Below are 19,463 nucleotides of genomic sequence, written 5' to 3' on the forward strand. Positions count from 1 at the left end.
TTTTTAGATTTTATTTATTTATTTGACAGAGAGAGATCACAAGTAGGCAGAGAGAGAGAGAGGGATGCATGCCCCTTGCTGAGCAGAGAGCCCGATGCAGGACTTGATCCCAGGACCCCGGGATCATGACCTGAGCCAAAGGCAGAGGCTTAACCCACTGAGCCACCCAGGCACCCCATGGCAGTTTCTTATAAAACTAAATAGGAGCTTATGATACAACCCAACAATTGCATTTTGGGGCATTTATCTCAGAGAAATGAAAACTTGTGTTCACACAAATACACATACATGTTCATGGCAGCTTTATTTGTGATAGCTAAAAACTGGAAACAATCCATTTATCCTTCAAAGAACATCCATACCATGGAATACTACCCAGCAATAAGAAGGAGCAAACTCTTGATAATGCAACAACTTAGATGGATCTGAAGGGAAATGTGCAAGTAGAAAGAGCAAACTTCAAAAAATAATGTTCTATATGATTCCATTTATGTAACATTCTTGAAATGACAAAATCATAGAGATGAGGCAGAGAGTAGTGGTTGTCAAGAATCGGGAGGGGAAAGTGGGAAGGTGGCTGCACCAGGTAAATGGTAGTACAAAGGATGTTTGTGAAGGAACTGTTATGTATCTTGGCTGTGATTGTGGTCATACAGATCTACATCTGATAAAATTGCATAGAAACACATATACGTGAGTGCGTATAAAACTGGTTATAAGTGGAAAAGATCAGCTGACTATTTCAGGGTGAGTTTCCTGTGATACTGTATTACAATTCTGCAGGAGGTTACTACTGGGGGAAAGTGGATGAGGAACATATATGATCCATCAGTATTATTCTTACAACACAGTATGAATCTATAATAATCTCAAAAGTTGAGGGGCGCCTGGGTGGCTCAGTGGGTTAAGCCGTTGCCTTTGGCTCAGGTCATGATCTCAGGTCCCTGGGATCAAGTCCCGCATCAGGCTCTCTGCTCAGCAGGGACCCTCTTCCCTCTCTCTCTCTCTCTCTGCCTGCCTCTCTGTCTACTTGTGATCTCTCTCTGTCAAATAAATAAATAAAATCTTTAAAAAAAAAAAAGTTGGAAGAGAAAAAAGAACAGAGGCATTGAGGCTAAATAGGAGAACATGAGGTTTTGGATCAACAAAGCTATGTTCAGATTCTGACTCCTCCACTTACCAACTGTGCAACCGTATGCCAGTTCCTTAACCCCTCTGTGCCTTCATTTATTTTTTTCCTGCCATTTTATTGAGATATAATTGGCATAGAGCATTGTATTTATTTTAAGTGCACAACATCATGATATGATATATGTATGTATTGCAAAATGATTACCACAATAAGTTTAGCTAGCATCTGTCTCCTTACAGAGTTACGGTTTCTTTATTTTAAAAGTAGGTACAGTAATACTACTTACCTCTGAGTTATTTTGAGTATTAACTAGCTCTGAGTAGCCAATCAGTATCTGATAGGTTTTTAAAACATTGTTGTATATAGAAGCCACTCATCATTTACATTGGATCACAAAAAATATTTTGTCTTTTCATCTAGTACTTAAAGGAATAGGCACTTTGATTTCTCTGCAGAATTTTAATATTACTATGTATTCTCTATTTCGTTAAATCCTGCTCATGTATTTATTTCTACTTTTATGGGACTCTGTTATTCTTTTTCTCTTCCTTAAACACTCATTACATGTCTTTCCTCCTTTCTAATTTATGTATATGAAACTAAAGATTTCTTTTTGACAACTGTTTTGCCAAATAGCAAAGTTTGATGTTGGTAATCCAACATTTCATTGTCATTCAGTTATAAATGTAGCTGTTTTTTTTCCCTCTGATACAAGAATTATTTGAAAAATGTGTTTTCAGTTTCCCAAACACTTGATAGAGAATCTTTGTGGCCTTAATAATTCTTTGAAATATATTAAGCTTCCTCTGTGGCAGAGCATGTGATCAGTTTTTTATAACCATTTCTTATGTGCTTAGAAAATAATATATGTTCTTTGTTGAGTGTGGAATTTCATCTTTGTTCAATCCCTTGATTTTGTTTATTTGGTTGTTCCTATTTTCAGTATCCTTACTATGTTTTGGTCTGCATGACTTCAGTTGCTGTAGCAAAATGTCCCTCTGATTGTAGATGTGTCATTTTCTCCTTATAATTCTGCTAAGTTTTACTTTTTATATTTTTGGCTATCTTATTAGGTTCAACAGATTCAGAATTATTATATTTTTCTCATGAATTGTTCGTTTTATCATAATGCAGCAATCAACTTTATTCATTCTGCCTTAAACATATGTTTGATCTGATAGTTATATAGCCATTTAAGCTCTTTTTCAGTTGGTGTTTGCATAGTATATATATATATATCCCGGATTTAGAATTCAGGGGAAACATTTTTCTCGTCACCTCCGAGCCTAGGCTTTCTCTAGTTAGAATCTTTGCTATCGCTCCCAGAAGACATTATCTTTCAAGTCCATCCGCTTACTAAAACACTAGCTGCTCAAGTATCCTAATCTATGTAAGGGCTCTCAATTCCAGCCTCTTTCCACAGGTAGTCCTAAGGTTTCACCTTTCTCCACGAAGGCATCAAAACCCAAGCCTCCATTTTACCAAGACTGGCTCCTATCCTTTCCCCCGCTCCTCTTCCCTACGTCCCACCCCTGATAGCTATACTGTCAGCTCATGTACATACTGTAATTTTTGGTTTTCAATTCTGGCCTCCGGGATTCTCTGTGCAAATTCAGCTATGCATTTTTTTTAAATGTTAGCTTTATTTTCTTCAGCATTGTTAGGTGTTTAGAATGTGTTTGTGTAGAAGGAATGTTAAAGTTATCTATAAGTTCTGGCATGTTCCTAAAAGGGCAGATTTTTTTTTTAATTTGAAGATTTTATTTATCTATTTTAGAGAGGTAGACAGCATGAGCAAGAGGAGGAGCAGAGGGAGAAGCAGACTCCCCGCTGAGTAGGAAGCCAGATATGGGGTTTGATCTCAGGGCACTGGGATCATAACCTGAGTTGAAGACAGACACTTAATTGACTGAGCTACGCAGGCACACCAGAAGGGCAGTTCTATCAGGAGTATTAATGAAATGAAAATGGTACTGTGTTGTTCAATAATTGTAGTAGACAGGATCTGTCTGTCCTTTCTGAGTCTTGATTTTACAAGTGAAGTAAATCTGATGTTTGAGTGGATGCTGGATGCCCTGGTGATGTGACAGCAGAGATCTGCCTTTGTTGTTGTTGTTGTTGTTGTTGTTCATAGCCATTTTAAACTTAGGGTACCAGAAGACTGGTCTTTAACACATCAAGATTTTTTTATATTTCAACTTAATTTTTGAGAATATTAATGTACATGATATTAATAAATAGCATTAAGATCTTATTATTGCTTACATAAGACTTTTATAAGACTGAGTTTTAAAACTGATTTAGACTTAAATTTTGAATTGAAGTTCTTTAAAAATGTTATAAACATGTTTCAGAATTACACCTAAACAAAGTGCAGTGGTGATCTAGCTGTCATAGGGCAGAGGTACGCTATGCTAATATTATATTCAAGATATAGAATTTAAGGAGGAAAAGGTTCATAAATTGTAACTCATAAGTTTTTTTATAAACTATATTATTTACATACATGCCTAATTCATGTTTTTAAACCATAATGAATAATATTTATGTTCTTTTATAGTATTCCTATGCTGTTTTGAACTCTAAAATATACAAAATCCTTAAAAACAACTAGATTCCCAAGTTGCCTTAGAAATTTTTATTTCCGAAATTGTTTCTTTGAAATGTTTTTGGAAATCACAGTTAGTTTTTCTCTTATGAACATTCCCACAATTGCACTAAGAGCAAATTCAGTCCCCAGAAAATTGGTTAAGTGATAGGACTCTTTTTTTTTTTTAATTTTTTTAAAGATTTTATTTATTTATTTGACAGAGAGAGATCACAAGTAGGCTGAGAGGCAGGCAGAGAGAGAGAGGAGGAAGCAGGCTTCCTGCTGAGCAGAGAGCCCGATGTGGGACTCGATCCCAGGACCCTGAGATCATGACCTGAGCTGAAGGCAGCGGCTTAACCCACTGAGCCACCCAGGCGCCCAAGTGATAGGACTCTTTATCAAAAGCAAAAGGACATGATTTTGCTTTTGGGCTTAGTTCTTTACGTCCAGAATAACAAATTCTAAAATAATGATTTTGTTTCGTGATTCTTCTCATGTGCCTAAGGAGAATTTAAGTATGTGGTTCAACCAGCTACCCTTGGATTATTTAGTCCAATAAAAAGTATGTCTGTTTATAACAACTTTACCTTTTCTTCTAGGTTACCTTCCGAACAAGAATCTATCACTGTAATATTAACAGCCAGGGCGTCATCTGTCTGGACATCCTAAAGGACAACTGGAGTCCAGCCCTAACCATTTCTAAAGTTCTCCTCTCCATCTGCTCACTTCTTACAGATTGCAACCCTGGTAAGAGACTTTAAGTCTAATACTGAATTCAAGTCTATTCAAGACATAAATGTCAGACCTTATTTACTACCACCACCACTACTACTACCACTATAACTACTACTACTATTATTATTGATTTTTAATTTCCATAGTATGTAACTGCTTTCTTTTTAAATTGGGTCTTCTCATTAGTCTTTTTAAGACCTATTATTTACCAAGAAGGAAGTAGCATAGTGTGATAAAAATTAATGAAAAATCATTTTGGATTGGGAAGTACATTTAAAGAATGCGTTACATTCTACTGCCAAATAATAATAAAAATTCAAATTGAATGGCTTAATCTTTAATTAGATGCCTACTAGAAGATGTTAATTTGAGAAATGTGGGCCATTAAAATCTGATAACAACCAAGCAGCACCATGCAGACATGACCTTGTTGGCATTTTAATAACTATGCGTCCTTTCAAGCTAATAAAACAAAAAAGCTGAAAGGTCCTCAACTAGGAAATACAACTTCCCAGGAAAACTAAAAGAGCCTGTGGCCAAGCCTTTGTGGCTTGCTGGTGTGCTTAATGCTGGAAGTTCTTAATTTCTGTGTTGTCCTAGATGTGTGATTATGTGTTTTTGACCAGTTTATTTTAACCAGAATACAAACCAGCTGCCAGTTTTTTACATATTTGGGTTTATTTTAAAAACTACAGAAGTTCAAAGGTAGCTACAGAGTTTTCATTGATGTTTTCAATGAGAAATTCTGCAAGTATTTAATTAGTAGTGTTAATATTTCGTAAGTTTCTATCTTCCACGTTCAGGAATAAACTCTATTCCCTAAATATGTGAAGTTTTAGAAAAGAGAAATGACAAAGGGGAACCAGGGGTCTCTCTTAAGCTCCTGGCTGGTTTATAAAACTTGAATTATAATTATAAATTATCTGTTCAAATTTTGTGTGTTTGTTATTTTCAGTAGTAGAAACTTTTTAAAATAAAGATATATAAAAATACTTCAACCAAAAGGAAAATAAAATGTAACTGTACAAGATCATTATAAAATGTTTTTTAAATTATTTCATACTTTTATCCCAGATAGTAAAGTTCAGTAATGCTACACTAATTTAAAACTGAATGACAAATACTGTGTTCTATCTCATTATTCGTATTTCAATCCCATTTGTCTGTATGTCTGTGTATAATTTCATTTTAGAGGTAACGTCATCAAAAGACATTTCTTTGTGTGATATGAGGACTAACCCACATGGTCCTCCTGGAAATGGTAGAACATGGAACTGCATTTGCCTCCCCACTTCCAAAAGAGTATTTCTGGGGTTTGCTGAAATTTAGAGGGGTATTTTAGGAGAAAAATTTATTTTGAGAAATAAGTCACTTATTCAAGAGACTTTTGATGTCAGGTCGTCATGCAGTGTTCAAGTCAAATATGTCTCACTAAAACCAGGGGGAGAAAAGAAGGAAACTTTTGAGACCATACTATTAGGCACTTCTGAGCACTTGATGAACATCCTCACTTCTTACACATGGAATGAGGTGTAGCTTCACACTTAGAGAAAAAGCTGCATACTGACAAGCATTCCTTATCCCAGTGGTAGCCAGACCTGCTTGGTGTCCCAGTCAGCTGAAATGGGCCTGTCTCTCTGAATCAGTTTCTATGTGGGAAACTGTTCTCTTTACAGGTCTTCCCCACTTAATATATTCCTCCCACCAAAACCTTCTCTCAGCAATCAAAAGGATTTCTATTGAGTAAATCAGACTTTTCTTTTGCTGTGTCTCAGAAAATTACAGATACATTCTGCAAAACAGTAAAAATAAAATCACCCTAGACTAAAACAAAATCACATAAATAAAATGAATAGATTTTTAAAATAATGCTATTGATAGTAAGAATAAGCCTAATATAAAACCTCAAGTTTTACCAGTTGTAACCCATCTGATAATAGAATATTGTTTGTAAAATACATGCCAACAGACTAAATGTTTATTCTTTAACATGTATAAAAATGTTTCCTAATTGGCACATCATCTATATGTGTGTTCACACTTTTAGAGTCTTGAAGAGAGTTATCTTAAGTCATAATGTCCATTCTTTTGTTTCACACTCTTTCCTGGGTCACTTCCAGTCTGCAGATTCCCACCCCCCCAGATTTTAGTTAAACCTCAGTCTAACCTATCTTCATATTATCACACATATAAGTTTGGTAGAATACAAATAAATAAGATTCTCCTATAATTTTGTATACTGAATACATAGAGCTATTTTAACACCAGAGTGCTGTCAGTTCTGAAGTAGGCTCTGCATAAGGATATAAATTTAACCAATTTTAAAAGTGTTTTCTTACTCTTCTCCCTACATAAACTGATTTTTTAAATCAGTTCTCATACTTTTCTCATAATTTTCCTTTGTCTCTTTTAAGACTTTTTGGTCTGTTCATAAATGTTAAATGTTTGAGGGTGCAGCCACACATCCTTACTGCATGGTATTTGCAGTCAGCAGTTACAGACTTTAATACCAGCCCAATGTTGTATGACTTGTACTGGCTTCTTAACTTTCCTCAGATTCAGTTTCTTATACAACGCAGAGGTAACCATCAGCCCTACCTAAATCACAGCATTCCTATGAGGTACATATGCAAGCCCCTTGTAAACAGTCAGGGACTGGTGTTGATGTCATTTCCTAGAGTGTTTAAGACTCCAACTAACCATAGATTCAATGGTTGATAAATCCCCATTCAGTCAAATTTTGTTGAGAGAAGAGAACATTGAATAATCTCAAAACACCACCTCAGCACTGACACTCTTGTATTTAAACTCTGGAAGAAGCCTAACCTTCAATTAGTAGTCCCTATTGCATTATTTCCTAGGAAGGATTATCTCTTGGGTGGCAAAATGTCCAACAGTTACCAGCCAGTGGACGGGTGCACCAGTGATAATCATTCTGATCCCAATGCAGCAGTCTAGGTAGGTCTAACTGCTGGCCTTTCTAGGGCTGTTCACACTTCACAGCGATGCTTATTGAGCCTGCCAGAGCACTCTTACTTGTCAGACATCTTCTGGCTGCCAGAGTTTGGCTAAGGAACAGAGTGGCAGCAGAAAGTAGAGGATGATAAACTCGAGAGACCAGGACCAACCTTCCAGGCTCTCGGAATTTAGTCCTCCTTCAAACATGATCTAATCCATGAATTGCTGGAATATAAAGTACTAATCAGATTTCCATTTTTCACGGAATATTTTTATTTGTCAATACTCTCCTCTCAAGCATATATAAAATTTAGGCTCTGTTCCTTTTGATTTTATCTTTTGAGGGGTTTTTTGCCCTTTTGTGGTTATTTTTTTAGACTCTTATTAGATATGCATTACATTCTTTATATGAAGTCTCTTCATTATTTAAAATATGCTTATCTTATGGTCCTCAGGCCCAAAAATAATGGGTATTTTGCCTCATACAAAATGAACTATCCTGAGAACACTGAAAATTATGAGATAAACAAGCAGGTCAACAGTTTTCCTTTACCAGATGCTTTATTTACAGAGTAATTTTCAGAAGTACTTCAAAAGTACTTCTTTTTTTCTCTTCTTTTTCCAAAAAGTATATAAATCTGGATGTTATCTGGCATTATTTATCTCAGTTCTACTTTCTACTCTACTGCTGTTGCTATCTAAAGTATTAGAAATTTGTTTTATTCTGAGTGTAATTCTGACACTGTATCATTAAAAAATTATCCCCCAAATGTATGGGTTTTATGAGATAATTGGAAATTTTATAAACTGAGCATTTGATACTAAGGAATTATTGCCAGAAATTTTTAGACATAATAAAATGGAAATTAGATTATGAATTTTTTATATATCCTTACCTTTTAGAAAAATGGAACTATTTGCAAATAGAGTTCTTTGATATCTAGAATTTGCTTCAAAATAATCCAGAAAGATCAGAAGTAGATAAGGATATGGAAGATATGAGATTGACTATTATAGTGTTGAATGATGAGTGATGGGTACTTGGCGGGGGTTCATTATACTGGTCTACCTTTGAGTATGTTTGAAATTTCCCGTAATGAGGATTTCTTTTTAACTGCCTAAGATGAGCTGCGATGTAATCTATAAAAGGTGTGTGATTTGGCTCTTTTGTTCTGTGAGGGAATCATTTGGGCTCTGACCCTCACCCTATGTAGTTCATTCCTCTGTCATCTGCCTTCAAACTAAAAGCTGTCTGGTGGTTTGGCCTGGGCCATCAGGGTCCTGCATTCATACAACCATGAAGTCTTTGCTGACCACTCTTCAAACAGGCAGAACTGTACAGGCCAGTTCATATGAAAATGCTCTGAGCATACCCACAAATATCAACACTCAAGATGGGTGAGCTCTTCCCCGTACCTCCCAGTACCTTCCAAATAAATATCAAGTATTGGTTAATCCCAGTCTTAGATGTATGCATATCTTTCTTAGAACAACAAATAGAGCTAAGAATGGCAGCTAATTAACCCTCAGCCTTACACAATGATTAAGCCAAGGGTGAGCACAGCTGCAGCTTCATTGCTAAGAGCTTTATTCTTCTCAAATGGACTGAGCAAATGGAAAGAGGAATTTGCTCCCAATGGCTCTTTTATAGTGTTTTGGAAAAGGTCAGAGAATGGCCTCTTCCTCATTCTCCAATGTCCCAGCCCTTTGTTTCCGATCACTTATGGCCTGTTTTTTAAATAACTGGTAGAATCCTTATCCATAAATTGTCTCAGATACCTAACTTTGATTGTTATTTATTGCTTATCTTTGACCTGGTTATGATTGTATAATAAATTGTGTCACTAAGCATGAAAATTTTATAATTGATAACAACTGCTAGGGAATGGGGACCATAAAGTAGAATTAATTATTTCGACAAGGCATATTTGTGTAGCTTATATATACTAAGCTTGTGAGCTCTTAGACTGATGAAAGGTACATAAATGGACTTCTAAGAGGATCCTACTTCCTCCTGTAACAGCATGGACCTGGCTTCTACACATCCTACTCTACTACACTTGAGAAGTGGCAAAGAACAATTTCTTTAATTGAAATTCAGATGAAGCTCTAAAAACAATAAACCTACCTGTTTTCAGAGCTGACTGTCTTTCCAGTGTTGGGTCCCCAATGTTGGATCCCCCAGTAATGGGTCCATGATTAAAAGAGCGAGACTGATACAAAGCGAAGCTTTATTTCGTGCCAAGCATTGAGAATCAAACCAACTGGCTGGGGCCATGCCTCTTACAGAGAGCACAACCCCTCCCTGCCTCACAGACTAACTTTTATAGAGCAAAGGCCATGTGGTTGGGCCTGGCCACACAGGTGGCGAATGAGATTATGACACACAGAGAAAGCTGCACAGTCATGCTAGGTCACACATAAGTGACCAATTGAATTACAGTTTACCCTATAGTAGACATTTGAACTAGCCTATCACCTTGGTGAGAATTGGTGCCCAAAAGGCGGGGCCCACACTCCTTGGTAGCTAGGGAGACAGTATGTGTGCTTTACTGATTGGATGTCTCCACCTGACCGGACTCATCCCTGCATTTGGGCTGTTATCTCTACCTGACCTGACCCACCCACGTATTGGGGCTTTGTTACCTGGGACTAGTTTCCTGGACTTGCTTTTAAATAAGTTCCCCTGCGGGGGTGGGGGGGGTGTCAATTTAAGTTTTACTGCATAAACAACAAAATGGCTGTTCAATCAAGGTGGGGCTGTTCAATCAAGGTGGGGCCGCTCTGGCTAAATAGGCCCTTACAGCAGGAATGCAAAAATATATTTTTTTCTAAAAAAGACATTAAATATGGGTACATAGACATAAGATTTCTCCTAATGCTTGTGACTTTTTTAAGTGAGAAAATTGTTAACTAGAAATATATGGTACAACATAAAGCTAACTTCAAGCTGTTCTCTTTGTGAAGAACTGGCTCTCTTCTAAAATGTCACATTGATAAATTCCAGAAGTCATTCTAATCAGTACTTTCAAATGTGGATGTAGATAGGCTATAATTCATTGTCTTAACTTCTCTGACACCTTATGTAAAGGAAAGCTATATTTATATGTAAGTAGTCAATCTATCTCATATTTTAAAAGCCAAAAGAGTAAGTCAAGTCCAAAAACATGTGTAAAGGACTTTGGGTTCTAACTCAGTATTATCAGCAGAATCCTGGCACCCTGCCCCCTCTAACACCACAGGTTCCCATAGGCTAATTCAGATCTATTTGAAATATGCCATCCATGATGTGTTGGCCCTAGAAGAACTGAAGATTCATTGAAAGGTTGAACAAAATCAGGGAATAAACATTATTAAAGAGAAGAACATATCTGTTTTGTGAATTAAAGAAGTTTCACAGAAGTGATTCTGTACCATCATACATGGAAAAAAACAAAATACCAGAGTGCCTGGATGACTCAGTCTGTTAAGCATCCAACTCTGGATTTCAGCTGGGGTCGTGATCTCAGGGTCATGGGATCAAGCCCACAATGGGCTCTGTGCTCAGTGCAGAGTCTACTTACCCCTCTCTCTCCTCCTCTGCCCCTTTCCCTCCTCCTCTGCCCCCAGCCCCAGTTGTTAATGGATCTCTCCTCCCCATCAAAAATAAATAAATAAATAAATAAAATCTTTTTTAAAAAGGTATCAATTCTGGTACCAATATATTTATAAATGTGTTTCCCTACCTTGTTATTTCTGTAGAAAGGAACTCGTTAGTTGTCTTACAAGGGATACTAGTATATAATAATGTAAACTAAAAGATCCAATTTTATGGTACTTTATCAAAGTATCATGATTTTCTAGAAAACACAGGATGAGAAAAGAAAGCTAAAATTATCTGACCATGGGTTTAGGTTTTGAATTGCCAGGTAGTGAAACACATAGAAAGAAGTTGAGTCAGAGTTGCCTAGAAGGAATTAGTGGCTTCAGAATATAGGGGAGAGATGACTCCTTGACAAAGCAGGTATCCTAATCAACACTTGATAGTTCTACTTTGTGTAGGCAAGTTTTTATCTAACATAACAATCAGTTTGCTAGGTTTCCTGAACATCCAGTTTGTCTAGGTCAAAAAGAATATTAGCAGTTTATTATTTTTTTGCTATATCATTGTCCAAAAGTGCTGACCTACAAAAACTTTGTTACTTTCAGCTTTGCGCAGTGGCAGTATCGTAGCCAATGAAGTTTATCCGAGGCGCGATTATTGCTAATTGAAAAACTCTGTTACTTTTTTAAATATATATCTCCTTGGTAGATTGATTCTTTTAAAGATGGTAAAAACTATACCTTATTTGCTCTTATATGGGTTGCATTCAAAATGTGCCTGTTGGGGCACCTGTATGGCTCAGGGACACCTGCATGGCTCAGTCATTTAAGTATCTGCCTTCAGCTCAGGTCATGTTCCCAGCTCCAGTCATGTTCCTGGGGTCCTGGGATCCAGCCTGCTGAGCAGGGAGCCTGCTTCTCCCTCTGCCTCTGCAGCTCCCCCAGCTTATGCATGTAAGTGTCCTCCCTCTCTCTCTCTCTCACACACATTCTTGCTCTCTTAAATAAATAAATAAAATCTTAAAAAGGGTGGGGAGGCATTGAAGAAATTGCTCCCTTTTGGTAAAGAAGAAAATACAACTTTGTATTATCATGCTTGTATTTATTTTTCTCACTTGTTTTCTTACCGCTGAACCAGGTAACAGCTATGCTACCAGCATTTTTAAAGCAGGAAGATGAATCCCTAGGGTGGTGATCTATAATATCTTTTCTGGGTTTGTTTTGTTTTACAGTTTTGTTTTTCATCACTGTAGATTCTGGTTGGTGTGTCCTATAACAGCACTAAAATTTCACCAATTCAGTGTAATTAGGATGTCAACCAGGTTGGTAATTTTTAATGAATTGTAGGAAATTTTAAGTAAATGAAGACCTAATATGTTTAAGCACATGTAGGAAATACTAGTAAAATGTTTATACTTGATGGCTTTAGACTCTGCTTTACCAAGGACAGAGAGGAAGTTGATTTTTCACATTCATAAAGTAGAAAAGATGGTTGTAACAAATCCTAATATATTCCTCAGTCAGCTTCAAAACTTTACCTTTATTTAAGGTTTGGGTGTTTTTATAGGCTATATCAAGGACTTTTTTCAGACAGGCTAAATATTCTTAGATAATATTGCTTCATACTTATTAACTTTCATAGCAACCCTTTTTAAAGAAATAATAGAGTAAACTTCAGAATAAGTTGCTGTGTTAGAATTTCTATTAATATTTGTTACTGAAGTGTGCAGGATATGTTGCACACAGTAGGCTACTGGTAGTCTTGGTTTTGTTTATAAGAAGAAATGAAGATAAATTATTTAAACAACATATTTAAATAATATATATTTGAAATCATAACAATGCTCTATGGTGTTTTAATATGGAAATTTGAGAGTTCGAAAACAACATAATAAAAATCCTCTAATTGTCCAGGGATTTACTTGTATGGACAAAACATCTGGATGATTGAATAACATGTTGCCTTTTTAATTTGGATATTTGAGATCATACTGTGTCTTAGGAGAAACATTATAATTATGGAAATATTAGGAATTAATGTAACCCTACCAATGTCTGAGTCTGAGACCCTTAATTACCAAGCAGTTATCTTTATATTTCCTTACTTTTTAAAAAACCTTTCATTCAGTATCTGGCCTGGGCAGGGTGCTTCCAGTAACAACGCTCACAGTAATTCTTACTTTAAAAAAATGTGTCTGGCATGTCATACTAATCATTCCTACACAACAGCAATAACTTCTTTCTTGTGTCTTACTCCTTATGTTTGTCCTATAAGAGATCCTAGAGCTTAATGCTTCTTACAGGTGTTGAATTTTTGGTCATGTCGTATTGGTGAGGAATTTGCATAATAAGCAGCACAGGAGTTCCTTTAAACTACAGGCATATTTCTTTCCATGACAAGTAGTGTTCCTGGAAAAAAATCATAAATCAAAATGTTTTAGATATATTTGAAGAATTTTCTGCTTAAGTATATTATGGAGGGACCTATTGCCAAATAAAGCACTTATAAGCTTGAATTTTGAATGCCCCAATTTATCTTTTCTTGAAAATATAAGGATATTTTCTCCCTAATTCAACACGGTCTTCCCTCTGAAAGCATTCCCCAAATAAGTCATATTTTTTGTGATACTCAAGTGCTGAGGGCAGCCTACAAAAACCCATATAGCTAAGTGCCTGTAGGCAGGTATAGATAGTACCTTACGATGCAACTGCTCACATCAGCAAGGTACACGACCTTTTATTCAGAGCATCATGGCCACATGTACTCCAGTGACTGACTCTGTGGAGACTGGCTCCTGTGATGAAAACATGTTCTTCGTATACAGTCTAATTCAAATACATAAGGGAAGTAAGGACAAATGGAGACCTAGAGGAGATGGAACTTTGTGGTTTATCTAGCTTTGAGTTAGATTTTTATAAGAAAAGCTCTCAAAAAGATTGTTCAGCTACAGTGTGTGAATAATAAATAGTCCTGCTCCATTGGGAGAAAAGGCACATAAGCCTGCCAGCCACCCCTGGTCCTCTCTAGGGGGATTCATCTACCTGAGGAATGTATACACTTTTATCTAGGCAAGAGTTTAATAGGGCTGGTGTATTTTAACATTAGCCTTATTCAGAATGGTTCCGTTCCTGCAGAAAATGCATTGTTTCAGTGGATTCACATTCAGAGTATTGTGGATAGCTTCAAGTTAGGATTCATCACATTTGAGTTCAAAGGAGTCTGTGTCCAATTTGGTGAAAGGTGATTTAAAGTTGCAGTTATCAAACAAGACAAAGAAGCCATTAATTTATATATGGGAGTTGCATTTGGGGAACTCTGGCTGTGTTGCATATTCATAGTTTTCATGGTGGAGCATGGATATCTTAAAGGTGAAAAAAGGGTCTAGATGTACTCCTTGATAATGTCTCAGTACTGGGTTTTCTTTTTTGTTTTTCAAAATGGAAATATCTTTCTTCTTTTCTAATAAAAATAGTATGTACTTATTAAATTTCTCTTAAATCAACTATCCTTTAAAGATTAAGTATTTAATTTTCATTTGAGACTCTTTGCTTTGCAAACTCAAATTTGATGAGACTCAGCAGAGTGTATTTGTCAGTTAAATTTGTCTCATTATAATCTTGGTGTAAATTTAGACACACTGACCTCAATGTTTAGCCCTGGCTTTGACCTGCTTCTCCTTAGTATTTCCCTATGCATATTTTTTGCCCCTTAATTAATATAAATCTAGACACAGGGATTAGCCATTGCTCCAAGTTTTTGGTTAAAAAGTCGATTGCTGACCCTGCAACAATAACCTCTAATTTATTGGTTTGGAAGTCGATCTCACAGCTGCTGTATATATTAATTTATGATGAAAATTCTCTTCTTCAATTTACTTTTTTAGAAAATGTCATTTTGGGTTCTCCTTTTTAGAAATCACCAATGATCTCTTTTTTGTTTAGGGAAACCCTAATAAGGAAATGGATGGACTAGATCAGTACTTATCAATTTCTACATTCTCCCAAAACTGCCCTCTTCCTCCACTAATATCAATTAATCAGTGTCTTTCTTAGTTTAAAATATAGCAAATTGTATTTGAGGTGTTTTTCCTCCCATGAAGCATCTTCAAGTCTTTGGCATCTGATGCTGTTTAGTGGGGGGGACTGCGTAAAACTGTTGAAGCAACGTGTTTCTTCTGTTGTCAGTGGAAGGCTCTGAAAGCACAAATAAGAAATTGAAAAGTGAAGCAGACTCTTGGTATAAATAGGCACCATTCCTTCCTCACATGGGAATGCGTATTTCCCTCACAACTGTTCTCCCAAGGAGTGATTCAAAGACTATCTTTTTCTTTCCTTTACTTGAGGAATTTCTGAAGAGTCAAAAACATTTAGTGTAGATTTTAATTAACTTTTTCTTTATTATTTCTTTAATGAAGGTGATTTTAAAAGATTACAATGGTAAAAAGGGACCAGAAGATGACTTTTTCTCATTCTAGAGTAAAAAGGGTTTTTTTTTTAATGATAGGGATAAAATTATGCAAAAATTATATATTTTAGGTCAAAGGTCTTTTCTATTCCTCTAAAAAAAAATTTTCCTTTCATTTTTTTACAGCTTCAGACAAGTAGTAAGTTTGTCACTCTTTAAAATTGGTCCTCTTCCTTCTGTAGTCACTTTTTTTTTACCATAGCACTCACTATGTGGGTTTATTTACAGCTTTTGTCAGGAGAGAAATAACTGTGTCTGCTAAGCAATTTAGTTCCAACAGGAAGACTTACTCTTCCTGTGTCTGTTGTCCAACTGTTCTGTAGTCTCTTGCTCTCCACATGAGCAGAAAGGTTTCAGCTGTTATTCCCAGGTAGGCATTTGCCACAGGTATCTTTTCTATCATTTAAAATATGTAGAAGTGATGAGATTATTAAGTAGCTGAGTATGGTTCATGTAATTCTCTTAGATCCTCACTGTATGCCACATATGAAACTCTAAATGCTATTTCTTTGTTGGTTAATTTATTTTGCCATTTACACTTCTGTCCTCATTTATTCCATTTCTATATTGTGGTGGTTTGGTAATATAATAGGTTTGTTATTGATCATTGGAACTGTTCTAATAATGTTTATTAGCGGTAACACCTGTACCTGGTTTATAAATGGCATAGCATGGATTTTAAGTGAATACATTTTTAAAAATTGCTAACAGCACACTGTTTTCCAGAGTGGCTATAGCAGCTTGCATTCCCACCAACAGTATAAGAGGGTTCCCATTTATCCACAACCTCTCCAACATTTGTTATTTCCTGTCTTTTGATTTTTGCCATTTTAACTGGGCTAAAGTAGTATCTCATTGTCATTTTCATTTGTATTTCCCTGATGGGGGGAGGTTCCTCAAGATGTTAAAAATAGAGCTCCCTATTACCCAGCAATTGCCTTACTATGTATTTACCCCAAAGATACAGATGTAGTGAAAAGAAGGGGCATATGCATCCCTATGTTCATAGCAGCAATGTCCACAATAGCCAGGATTGTGGAAGGAGCCGAGATGTCCTTCAACAGATGAATGGATAAAGAAGATGTGGTCCATATACACAATAGAATATTATTCAGCCATCATGAAAGGGTGAATACCCACCATTTGCATTGACATGGATGGAACTGTAGGGGATCATGCTAAGTGAAATAAGTCGAGCAGAGAAAGTTCTAATACGGTTTCACTCATATGTGTAGCATAAGGAATAACATGGAGGACCACAGGGAAAGGGAGGGAAATCTGAAAGGGTAGAAATCAGAGAAGGAGATGAATCATGAGAGACTGTGGACCCCAAGAAACAAACTGAGGGTTACAGAGGGGAGTGGTGTGAGGGGATGGAGTAACAGGGTGATAGGTACTAAGAAGGGCACTGGGTGTTACATGCAACTAATGAATCATTGAACCCTACATCAAAAACCAGTGATATACTGTACAGTGGCTAACTGAACATAATTTTAAAAATTAAAAGTAATTTTTAAAATTGCTAACAGCATAAAACACTGTACAGGATGTTGACTGCCCATTGTGCACTCAGAAGGATCTCTCCACCTAGAGACCGTGATGCCTTGATCTCTCCTTCCTGTCTTAGTACAATTCCCCATGTGGCTGTCCCATTCCCTCTTCAGGTGACCTTTCAGAGAGCACCACCTTCTGAGACCATTGACATCACCCATGTAGCACTAAGGATCACACTCTATGATCACACTGACTTTTAAAGAATCTTTATGTACAGAGGAATTGTTCATGAAACTTCTGTATTTTGCTAGTATTTGCCTAATATCCTCAGGGACCAGGTGTGGAGACTGGAAAGAATAGTGATCCTCTTAAGATGAAGCATTAGGTTTTTCCTTCTGACTGCAAATAGAAATAGCCAGAGCAATGTGAACCACTGGGCTTTTGCTTACATTCTCACATCAGCTTATTCATTACTGCCTTCTACCAACTGCCTCTTTCACAAATTCCAAGAGAAGAAGCAATTAAGAGAAAGAGAATGAACCACATCCGAGGTCATCTAAGAAGTAATGTAATTGCACATCATTTTTTGAAAGAGATAGTGACTAGAACTTCTTATATATAGCTGTTTCCCAGCCTTTGTGACCCTGCAGTGCTTTCTTACTCATCTTTATCCTGTCCACATTAGCCCAGGGACTCTTTACTGCTTTACTTCCTGTAGTGTGTAATATAAAAATAACTGATCTACTGTATGTGTTTTCAGAGTGCATACGTACAAACTCCAGCTTCCCCCAGGCTCTTATTTGACTCCTCCCTCAAGCCTGAAGTGTATCCTTCTCCTCCATAAGAATCACTGAGCTGGAGCTAATGGCAAAGTGAAATGGACCAGCACATATTTATTTCCTTAGGACAGAGCTTTGTGGTGTATCTATCCTTGGTTAGTTTTTCTCCTCTCTCCCTTTTCCTATTAGCCAGTCTCTTCTCTTTTTCTGTATTTTCAGCCTCTTTGTTTCTCTGCTGCTACTTCTCTTCTTCTTTTCTTTTTTTATCCTAATTGGTCACCTGTTGCTCTCCCTTTTCTTTTAACCTTTCTTTCACCCAGAAAAATGTTCTTTATAAAAGAAAGAAAAGAAGGATATCCAAACTATGTTTTATTTGGTTTTATTTTAAAAGAACTTTATTTAGTGTTATCTCTATAACCATATGACTTAGCTCGTAGTGTCTGTTGATCTAGTATAACCTTGGAATTTACCATTTCACTTCACATGCCAAGCAATGGCTCCTGTCCATCTCATGTGCCAGGGCAGGAATAACCTCACAAAAGGTTATGGTGTCATCTCTGAAAATGTGGCTGAGCCCTGTGAGTAATGTTGGAATTGTGGCCATTCTTAGCTAGTACATACCTTCCGAATGCCATGACCTCTTCCTCCAGTTGAACAGTTGATTTCTGTTTATTTTTTTTAAACAGTAGCTTTTTAAAATCTAGTTTGGGAACTATATTAAAGCCCTGTGCTCTGTAAGTAGCATTGCCAAAGCAGTATCACATGCATGGGAAAATTTCTTTTTTGATGTTCTGAACTTCTTTGTCGTGTGTATGGATGGCAAGGCTTTAAATGAAACCACTGGAGGGACACCTGGGTGGCTCAGTCGGTTAAGCATCTGCCTTCAGCTCAGGTCATGATCCCGGAGTCCTAGGAATGAACCCCACATCAGGCTCCCTGCTCATCAGGAGTCCTTGTCTCCTACTCCTGCTCACTCTATCTCTCCTCTCTCTTAAATAAATAAATAAAATATTTTTTAAAAAATAAATAAAACACTGGGGTTAGTCTACAGTATAAGATGGTTTGTGTTGTATAGCTCTAAGCTGTTGTCCCTCACTGTATTTATGCCTGACTTCTCTAAGTAGTACTAGCATACCTTTGCATGCATACATCTCTTCAGCAAACCTTATGATGGCCCTTGCTAGACTGACCAATATCAGGTAGATCATGAGCACAATGAAGGTTGTACCTTGCCATGTTAAGAAAGATTAAGTCAAAGGAGCTAAATTATACTGAATGTTGAATATGTCAAGAAACCTAGAGTGTTGCCCTGCTCTCTCACCTACTAGATAAATTGGTGCCCTCATTTGTGAATTAAGATAGTACTTCTGACCCTATCTTGCCAACAGTAATTGTAAAGATAAAGTGGTGTGTATAGGCCTCTGTAAACATTTTGAAGGCTGTGAGTATCCTTGTATGGAGGTATTAAACTGAAGGTCTTTATTAGCTCTGCAAGTTATGGTGAACCTGGCCTCTGAGATGTCTTTAAGGGAAAAAAAAAAAGCCATTTTATTTCTCGCACAAGCTCTTTTAAATGGCTTATTCATAGTTTTGTGAGTTTGGAGTTTCATATGTGATGGAATTTACCTTCTAGAAGGAAAACTAATAAGAAAAATGAATTGTAATTCAAACTTGACTTAATGATTTCAATTTGCTTTAGGCTCCTATCTTTATAATCTAAAAAATTGA

General features: G+C 36.6%; 1 protein-coding gene across 1 annotated transcript in view; it reads left to right on the forward strand.

The window, feature by feature from the left end:
- UBE2E2 (ubiquitin conjugating enzyme E2 E2) overlaps nt 1-19,463 on the forward strand; it is a 373,264-nt gene that overhangs the window by 324,066 nt on the left and 29,735 nt on the right. The window contains exon 5 of the mRNA XM_082686694.1: nt 4,322-4,469. Within this exon, the coding sequence (XP_082542820.1) occupies nt 4,322-4,469 (148 nt within the window). The remainder of the gene's footprint in view (nt 1-4,321; nt 4,470-19,463) is intronic.

The sequence above is a fragment of the Mustela nivalis genome (assembly GCF_964662115.1).
Source record: "Mustela nivalis genome assembly, chromosome: 1".
NCBI lineage: Eukaryota > Metazoa > Chordata > Mammalia > Carnivora > Mustelidae > Mustela > Mustela nivalis.